This window comes from Rhinopithecus bieti, unplaced genomic scaffold (genome assembly GCF_001698545.2).
Source record: "Rhinopithecus bieti isolate Rb0 unplaced genomic scaffold, ASM169854v2 scaffold_38123, whole genome shotgun sequence".
Taxonomy (NCBI): Eukaryota; Metazoa; Chordata; class Mammalia; order Primates; family Cercopithecidae; genus Rhinopithecus; species Rhinopithecus bieti.
The window spans coordinates 319,978-330,156 of record NW_016816276.1 but is presented as its reverse complement, the minus strand read 5'-3'; the positions used below and the strand labels follow the sequence as shown (position 1 = coordinate 330,156).

Sequence of the window (10,179 nt, the reverse complement as noted above, 5' to 3'; positions counted from 1 at the left end):
ACCTTGTGATCCGCCCGTCTCGGCCTCCCAAAGTGCTGGGATTACAGGCTTGAGCCACCGCGCCCGGCCAGAATCTTTGTTTTCTTAGGTAACTATGAGTGGCTCAAAATATGGAAAATATATTTTTATTTTTATTTATTTAATTTTATTTTTTGAGAGGGAGTCTTGCTCTGTCTCCCAGGCTGGAGCACAGTGGCGCGATCTCGGCTCACTGCAAACTCTGCCTCCTGGGTTCACGCCATTTTCCTGCCTCAGCCTCCTGAGTAGCTGGGACTATAGGTGCCTGCCACCATGCCCGGCTAATTTTTGTATTTTTAGTAGAGACAGGGTTTCACCATGTTAGCCAGGATGCTCTCAATCTCCTGAACTCGTGATCTGCCCTCCTTGGCCTCCCAAAGTGCTGGAATTACAGGCGTGAGCCACCATGCCAGGCTGGAAAATATATTTTTAAATTACACTATTTTTAAATTTTAAAACAAACCCACTTTTAAACATCTAAGAATTCCTGTCCACTACATTTGATTATAAGGTGTTTTTGTTTTAACTGAATCATAAAAAAAAATGAATAAAAAATCACTTGGTATCCACAACATAAAAGCAATATAAGTATATTATTTATTAATACACTTAAATTCAAGTATACATTTTGTGTTCACTCAAATTAGTCATACCTGGAACAGTGGGCTAGTCTGGTAAAAATAAACACAGTTCTGTTATAATTTCTGAGACTACCTGCAAGACTGATTAAAAATAAACTCAATGCTTTCTTTAGAAAACATATAATGGAAGCATTTTGCAGGCAAATAATTTTAAACACTTTCTCTCCCATGCATAAAATTCAAAATAAGACAAAATATATCAGAGATTAGAGATAAATTTTTAAAGAAAAACATAGCTTTCTTACATGAGATGAAATATCTATCTTCCGTGCTATGTTATCTATGCATCTGAATGTAAATATCTAGTATTCAAGGTCAGTGGCACTTTAGAACTGGGTAATTTTAATGCAGAGTACAGCACTGCACCATCTGCAAATACACTTAATTACCAATGTTGACTATTACAGGAGAATATCTACAACCCTAATTCCCTTTCCCCAACTAAAGAGAAGCATTTGGAATTTAAAAACTCAAAGAAATTAAGAATTTAAGTTATTCACATTAAGGAATAAATCAGACACACTGATCTAATTACATTCACTAACAAACTTGCATAAAAATACTTTTTTTTTTTTTTTTGAGACAGAGTCTCACTCTGTCGCCCAGGCTGGAGGGCAGTGGTGCATTCTCAGCTCACTGCAAGCTCCACCTCCCTCCCGGGTTCACAACATTGTCCTGCCTCAGCCTCCCGAGTAGCTGGGACTACAGGGACCCACCACCACGCCTGGTAAATTTTTTGTATTTTCAGTAGAGATGGGGTTTCACCGTGTTAGCTAGGATGGTCTCAATCTCTTGAAGTCGTGATCCACCTGCCCTGGCCTCCCAAAGTGCTGGGATTACAGGCACGAGCCACTGCGCCCGGACACTTTTCTTTAACTCACTATTTCTCCAATTCGCTTTCTAGGAATGATTTATCCTTATTTATGGACTTCTGAACTAGATATAAGGTCAAAAAAATGCACAATTTATTAGGTAATGAGTGCCTTCAATGTGTAAGCTACTATGAAACAAATAGCTCATCAAGACAAAGGGGAAGACTTTATCTCCTTAAACACATTTTTTCAAAGAACCAAAAGTACACATTGATGACTACTATTTCATTAAATGCATATTTTCCTTACCTATTATTCATGAGTGCATTCCCAAATGACCCTCTATTTGATAATACATAGTCTAGTCGTACATAAATGAAAATACATTTCTCTATGTATCTTACAATTCTGTTTAAATATTCTCAAAATTAGTTCTTTTCTTTTTTAAATCAGACAAGGTCTTGCTCTGTCACCCAGGCTGGAATGCAATGGTGTGATCATAGCTCACTCCAACCATGAACTCTTGGGCTCAAGTGATCCTACCTCAGCCTCCCAAATAGGTAGGACTACAGGCATGTGCCATCCTACTGGGTTAATTTTTAATGTTTTTGTTTTTTTAGAGATGGGGTCTCACTATGTTGTCCAGGCTAGTCTTGAATTCCTAGTCTCAAGTGATCCTCCCACCTTGGCCTCCCAAAGTGCTGGGATTACAGGCATGAGCAAACATCGTGCCTGGCCTAGTTCAAATTTTTAGTTAAGATTTTATCCACATCCTTTATTCCCTTGTTAATTAAACTCTAGGAGATCCACTTCTAAGGAGAATGATTTTTGCAATCATCTTGTAATAGACTAAATTTACTGAATTATTTTATAACATAGTAAAAAATTATACAAAACATTCCATAGTCAAGATATTGCAAAGAACAATGAAAAAGCCAAAGATGAGATGAGAAGAACTTATTGATTAATTTTCCAAGGTGATATAAAATTAGAAAGCAAGAAAAGTAAATTACAGATTTGTTCATTAGTGGTTAAAAAAAACACCCAGAAAATTAAAAGGAAAAATTAATGATGTAACTCTGTGTTCAAGGACTCTTCTTAATTATTTACAAAAATTATCAACTAAGGACACATTTATTGAAAATCATGACAATAAGTTTAGTGAAATATCCTTTACTTCAACTCCATGTTCAGTACTAATTCAGAGGCCTATGCCACTGATAGTCGGCCCAAAATTATAGGCCAAGAAAAAACATTAACTTTACATGCAACGCAATGAGGATTTCTGAATAAAATCTCTTTTCAGTTTGACATCCTGATAGTCATCTGACCAAATTATGCTAATCTTACATCAACTGTTAGTTTTAAACCATATAATCCAGAAACAAGGTTGCAGAACAAGAGTCTGGAGATGATACTTCTGTCAGTATAGGTAAATAGATTCCTATCCTAAACATCTCAAAGAAAACAATTTATTTCAACTTAATTTTGTCACAAGTAGTCAAGAAAATTTTTCCTATTTTAATGTGAGATATACAAATATCACAAATTTGTCCAATATAATATGAAAAAAAAAAAAAAAAAGGAACTCTCCCAAAAGCGGCGGTTCAGCAGCAGGGCTCTCCTCCCCATCACTCTGTGCTACTTGGTCAGAGTCTTTAAGAGCCTTTGGTACACAAAACAATTATAGGGGAAGGTGAAAAATGTAGCATTAAAAGGCTGTTAGTGAACCAGGAAGACAAAAGACCCAACCAACAACATTCAGAGCTAGTTTAATCATAAGAAGCAACAGTGAGTAAATTTATTTGAGAATCACCATTAGAGGAAAAGCAAAGAACTATTACTACTAACACTTTTCCCTTTTTTTTTTTTTTTTTTTTTAGACAGTCTCACTCTGTCACCCAGGCTGGAGTTCAGTGGCACGATCCCGGCTCACTGCAACCTCCGCCTCCCGGTTCAAGCAATTCTCTGCCTCAGCCTCCCAAGTAGCTGGGAATACAGGCATGTGCCACAACGCCTGGCTAATTTTTGTATTTTTAGTAAAGACAGGATTTCACCATGTTGGTCAGGCTGGTCTCAATCTCCTGACCTCATGATCTGCCCTCCTCAGCCTCCCAAAGTGCTGGGATTACAGGCGTGAGCCACTGCACCCAGCCCACTTTCTCATTCTTTCCTACCAATTTATTTTTTCCCCGGCAAAAAAACAAACAAAACAACAACAACAACAACAAAAAACTTTATCTTAAGTATTTGAGTAGTCATTAATTCTGTTTTTCCTCCTTTACAAAATTCAAATATGTATGTCAAGAGAAAGGAATGCTCCACCTGCTAAGCTCACGCTATTTTAAAATGAGAATTATTAACTTATTAAAATATCTAGAATAAGCATTTATTTTATACCATGAACCATAAAACAAAATTTCTTAAATGATACTTCCTTCTTTGTTATGACCTAGCCAAAGTTTTAGAAGGTAGCTATTTTTAAAGGCCTTCTTACCACATCGGCTCCATCCACTTTGTTCAAGGCCAAAGCAATCTGAAATAAAAATAACAGCTCACCTACTACATGGAATTCTATTTCAGAGCATCCAGCAAATGTTCACCTCTTGCTTCTCATTGGCGAAAATCCACAAAAGTTCTTATAGGAATAGTATGTTTAAAAAAACAATAAAAGCTATAACTGGTTCTCCATGGTTCTAGCTTCTTTCACACGGAAGTGATTAGAAATAATCTGACAATCATTCTATTTCCTCATTTTCTGCCATCAGGCATGGAAGTATAACTTTCATATATTAATCTCTTACAAGCCTAAAAAAGTTACAGCCTCAAGAAGTTTAGACTACTAATAAAGTTAAATATAAAACTCTAAAGGAGTGAGCAAAGACACAGCCACTAACGAGTGGGGTTGTGATGTGATCTTAGTTCTGCCTGACATCAAAAGAGCACTAAACTTCAATATGCACTTACAGTGCACAGTATACCTCTATCACACGTGCAACAACCTGCAATGTTATAGAAAACTCTAGTCATTTCCAAAGAATGATGAAAGGCTAATACAAGTATGTATTCAAAACTCTGGCAACCACTGTGGGTAATAATGGAGAATAAAAAAAGAAAAAATAAAAAATGCTGGCAACCAAACACAAATTAGTATTAAATGTTTACTGGGTGATTTAAGATAATCTGTGTTGAACTTTACTTTTTTAAAGTATGATTCATAAACAGCATGCCATCTAACTTTCCCGGAAGTTTACCTTCTTTCCTAGATCTTCTTTCCTGTATCCTAGAAGTTCAAGGTATTTTCCACGAGAATCATCCTCAAAGTTCACCTTTTAAAAAAAAGACATATTCTTAAAAGAAAGACCTACATTTAAAGGCCAAATTTTTATAAGAATGAATCAAATTCCAAGAGAATTATTAAAATTATCTGAAGTCTACATTCTAAAGATTCATTGTTAGAAAGAATCTAAAGAATAGTGGGTTTTTTGGTTTTTTATTTGAAGACCCAGCCTCAGGAGGTCCTGAGAACATGTGCCCAGAATCATTTTTTTTTAAAAGTTATTTTTTAATAGTAAATATACTAGTAATTAATTGCCCTGGTTGAATAAAGTTTACTTTTGAACAGTAATTTTTTTAAATACAAACTTATGTTCAAAGGTTAAATTGATACAAAACTCAAACTATGTGAATATTCTATGTCCTAAAATTCTTTCCCAAAATTGGATTACAAAAATATAATTCTTTAATTTTAGACTTCAACCTCCGTATTCAGACTGCTTACTTGAAAAATCAGTACGTGGTTATAAAGAAAACAGACATTCAGTGCAGCCAAAATGACCAACAAGGATTCTTTTTGTTATTTATTCTATTCTAACTCCTCTTAAAGTAAAAAGAAAAATGCCTCCAACCTCTCTCCTCTATTCCTCTTCCTCTTTTTCCATTTTCCTTAACTAGATCTAATATAGATATTAAATATTCTATGTTTTCATCATAGTAAACTCTATGTACTAATCTTCAAAATAGGTATGCTGACTATGTCTCTCTCCTCTAAACAGATCTATTTTGTTTTCTTATTAAAATGTATTTCGTATTACACTTTTCAAAGTAGAGAAGGAAAAACTCTGGACACAGGTTGTATGCTCTTTATAAGGCTTCTTAATTTCATGATGAATTGCTGAAATCACTTCTTCAATTCTTTAAAGGAAGACAGATTTAGAATACAATGGAACAGTTACATTTGCAGATAATGAAATAATACAGCCTTAAATAGCAACTTTACCTTCAAAAGGACCACACATTTTCTCAAATTCAGTCTGAGAGGCATCAATTTTTTTTTGGCAATAATTGATAAATCCTTGTGACTGCACAGCCTGCTGAAGTTGGTCTGATCGGCTGAGGAACTCCTTTTCTGTTACAACCTGACTAATGAACACATGGTGCTGCTGCTGCTGCTGCTCAGCTCCCTGATGAGAAGGCATTCTAACATTCTCAAATGTAACCAGTTTGCCTCCAAACTATAAAAGAGAGAATGAACAAACTCAGTGTTAACCCGAGGATATGGCCAAGAAAAGTGCTTATAAAGTGGCCTAAACAGATAATCTGGATGAAATTAGTTGATACCACCTCTCATGCGCCACATCACTTCAATTTCTGTTCTAGATGAAATGTACTTTTTTTTTTTTTTTTTTTGAGACGGAGTTTCACTCTTAGTCACCCAGGCTGGAGTGCAAACACTACAACCTCTGCCTCCTGGGTTCAAGTGATTTTCCTGCCTCAGCCTCCTGAGTAGCTGGGATTACAGGTGCCGGCCACATGCCTGGCTAATTTTTGTATTTTTAGTAGACAGGGTTTCCCCATGTTGGCCAGGATGGTCTTGAACTCCAAACCTCAAGTGATCCACCCAGATACAGAAGACCAGAGAGGATGATGAGAAGATTAAGTAGATCCAAAGAACAGACTTATGAGTGACAGAAAACATATTCGAAGGTCTATTTTAGGAAGATTAATCTTGGAATATGTAGTAAAGATTAGAGAGCAAAAAGACAAGCAACAAATACGCAATCAAGCTATTAGAAGTCTGGCGTGAAAGAATTAGGCAAAGCATCAGCAATGTAAAAGGAAGAAACAAACAAACAAACAAACAAACAAAAAGTGCTAGAGAGGATGTGGAGAAACTAGAATCCTTGTGCACTATTAGTGAGAATGTAAAATGGCAAAGCTGCTATAAAACGGTATGGAGGTTCTTCAAAAACTTAAAAATAGAACCATCGTATGATCTAGCAATTCCACTTCTGGGTATATATCCCAAAAAACTGAAAACAGGATCCCAAAATGATAATTACAAACCCATGTTCACCACAGCATTTATTCACAATAGCCAAAAGATGGAAGCAACCAAAATAACCATCAAATGAAAGGATAAAAAAAAATGTGGTATATATATACAATGCAATATTATTTGGCCTGTAAAAAGAAGTAAATTCTGTCATGCTACAACACAAATAAACCTTGAGGACATTAAGCTAAGTAAAATAAGCCAGCCACAAAAAGACAAGTACTGCATGATTCCATTTATATGAGTAATTTAAAGTAGTAAAACTCCTAGCAACAAAGTAGAATGTGGTTACCAGGGATTCAAGGGAAAGAGGAAATGGGGAGCTGTTGTTCAAGGGCACAGAGTTTCAGTTTTGCAAGATGAAAAAGTTCTAGAGATCTGTTGCACAACAACGTGTATATAGTTAACACTACCGTAGTATATATTTAAAAATCGTTGTAGTGTATATTTAAAATGGTTAAGATAGTAAATTTTATATTACGCATTTTTTACAATAAAAAAGGCTGACAATTAAAAAAGAAAGCTAAAAGGATGAAGAGGAGGGAGGACACTCCCTGTGAAAAGAAAAGAAAAGAGAAGAAAAGAGAAAAGAAAAGAAAAAAAGAAGGGAGGGAGGGAGCGAGGTAAAGAGCTAGAGAGACAGAGAGAGAGAGAGAGAGAGAGAGAAGGGAGACATATTTAAAAAAAAGGGAGGGGTTGGGCGCGGTGGCTCAAGCCTGTAATCCCAGCACTTTGGGAGGCCGAGGCGGGTGGATCACGAGGTCAGGAGATCGAGACCATCCTGGCTAACACGGTGAAACCCCGTCTCTACTAAAAAATACAAAAAACTAGCCAGGCGAGGTGGCGGGCGCCTGTAGTCCCAGCTACTCAGGAGGCTGAGGCAGGAGAATGGCGTGAACCCGGGAGGCGGAGCTTGCAGTGAGCTGAGATCCAGCCACTGCATTCCAGCCCGGGCGACAGAGCTAGACTCCGTCTCAAAAAAAAAAAAAAAAGGGAGGAGGGCCTGGTGCAGTGACTCATGCCTGTAATCCCAGCACTTTGGGAGGCCAAGGCGGGTGGATCACCTGAGGTCAGGAGTTCGAGACCAGCCCCAGTCAACATGGTAAAACCGCATCTCTACTAAAAATACAAAAATTAGCCAGGTGTGGTGGCATGCACCTGTAATCCAGCTACTCAGGAGGCTGAGGCAGGAGAATTGCTTGAACCCAGGAGGCAGAGGTTGCAGTGAGCCGAGATTGCACCACTGCACTCCACCCTGGGCAACAGAGCAAGGCTCTGTCTCAAATAAAAAAAATTTTAAAAAAAGCGGAGGGGAGGAACATAAGAGTATTGGCTACACAACAACAATGTAAATGTACTTAATGCCATTGAACTGTACATTTGAAAATGGATACAATGATAAATTTTATGTATATTTTACCATGATTTTTAAAAAAGGGAAAAAAAAGAGTAGGTTCCAGTTTTTCAGAACCTGAAAAAATGGTTCAGAAACCATTTTGAATGATGAAATACCCACAAATACATCTCAAATCTCAACTTAAACCCCGACTTCTTCCATCAGAGGGACCCTATAATAACACTTTGGTATAAAAAGTCCTTTGTGACTATGGACCATAAAAACAAAATCCACCTACTGAAAAAGAAGCACCAACAGGTCTTCGAATCCACTTGGGCGGCTTCTTCAGAGGCAGCACTATACTATGCTGAGCAGTCTGCTGTGGAATTTGTAATGGAGGAAGGGGCTGTCCTGTGCCAAAGGGATCAAGATTCCCAAAAGATGATGAAAGCTAAAAAAGATTAATAACATGAGAATCTGACCATACACAAACTTTCATTTTTTTCCAGTCATATCCAAAAAATTTTTTAATCACAATTGTCCAATTAACCAGCACTGTTAATTAGTGAAGTCATTTCAAAATATTACACAACATGTACTTTTTTCAGGCATTATAATAGAAAACTTTAACACTTCCTATTACCTTGTCAACTTGTTTCTGTCTTAAACCGTCGGTGCTTCCTCCCATGATAGAATAAACACTGATACGCCCATCAAACGAAGCAGCTGATAAGACAGCAGGATTTCGGGGACACCACTGAATATCGAAGCACCACTGTGTGTTGGTGGGAAGTTCATATAACACCTAGGCCAACAAAAAACAAAAAACAACACTCAGAAAATGGTATAGTGTGGGGAAAAGAAAGAGAGATCAGACTGTTACTGTGTCTGTATAGAAAGAAGTAGACATGAGACTCCATTTTGTTCTGTATTTGAGATGCTGTTAATCTGTGACCCTTGTCCTTGCTGTTAATCCCCAACCTTGTCCTTGCAAGAGACATGTGCTGTAGTGATTCAATAAATACTGAGGGAACTCAGAGACTGGTGCCGGCATGGGTCCTCTGTATGCTGAGCGCCGGTCCTCTGGGCCCACTTTTTCTTTCTCTATACTTTGTCACTTTGTCTCATTTCTTTTCTCAAGTCTCTCATTCCACCTAACAAGAAACGCCCACAGGTGTGGAGGGGCAGGCCACCCCTTCATCTGGTGCCCAAAGTGGGTGCTTTTCTCTAAGGTGAAGGTACGCTTGAGCGTGGTCATTGAGGACAAGTCGACGAGAGACTCCCGAGTACGTTAACAGTCAGCCTTGCAGTAAGCTTGTGCACTCAGAAGAACCTAGGGTTAACAATGGTGCAAACTAAAAGTAAATATGCCTCTTATCGCAGCTTTATTAAAATTCTCTTAAAAAGAGGGGGAATTAAAGTCTCTACCAAAAATCTAATACGCTATTCCAAACAATAGAACAGTTTTGCCCATGGTTTCCGGAACAGGGAACTTTAGATCTAAAAGACTGGGAAAAAATTGGCAAAGAATTAAAACAAGCAAGGAGGGAAGGTAAAATCATCCCACTTACAGTATGGAATGATTAGGTCATTATTAAAGTAGCTTTAGAACTGTTTCAAACAGAAGAAGATAGCGTTTCAGTTTCTTATGTCCCTGAAAGCTGTGCAGTAGATTGTCAAAAAGAGGCAGGGATAGAATCCCAGAAAAGAACAGAAAGTTCACATTATAAGTGTGTAGCAGAGCCGGTAACGGCTCGGTCAATGCAAAATGTTGACGATAATCAATTACAGGAGGTGATATAGCCTGAAATGTTAAAGTTAGAAGAAAAAGGTCCAGAATTAGCAGAGCCATCAGAGTCTAAACCACAATGGCCAACTCCTCTTACAGCAGCTCAGATGCCTGTAACTTTACAACCTCAAATGCAGGTTAAACAAGTACAAACTCCAAAAGAAGATCAAATAGAAAAAGATAAGAGTCTCTGCCATGGCAATGCCAATCCAAATACAGTGTCCACAATATCAGCCGGTAGAAAGTAA

The 10,179-nt window shown here is 37.6% G+C and overlaps 1 protein-coding gene across 1 annotated transcript in view; it reads right to left on the bottom strand.

Annotated features, from left to right (window-relative positions):
- SEC31A (SEC31 homolog A, COPII component) overlaps positions 1-10,179 on the bottom strand; it is a 79,121-nt gene that overhangs the window by 38,791 nt on the left and 30,151 nt on the right. Inside the window, 6 exon segments of the mRNA XM_017854740.1 lie at positions 3,009-3,137; positions 3,969-4,007; positions 4,726-4,835; positions 5,766-5,985; positions 8,441-8,593; positions 8,786-8,947. Of these exon segments, the coding sequence (XP_017710229.1) occupies positions 3,009-3,137; positions 3,969-4,007; positions 4,726-4,835; positions 5,766-5,985; positions 8,441-8,593; positions 8,786-8,947 (813 nt within the window).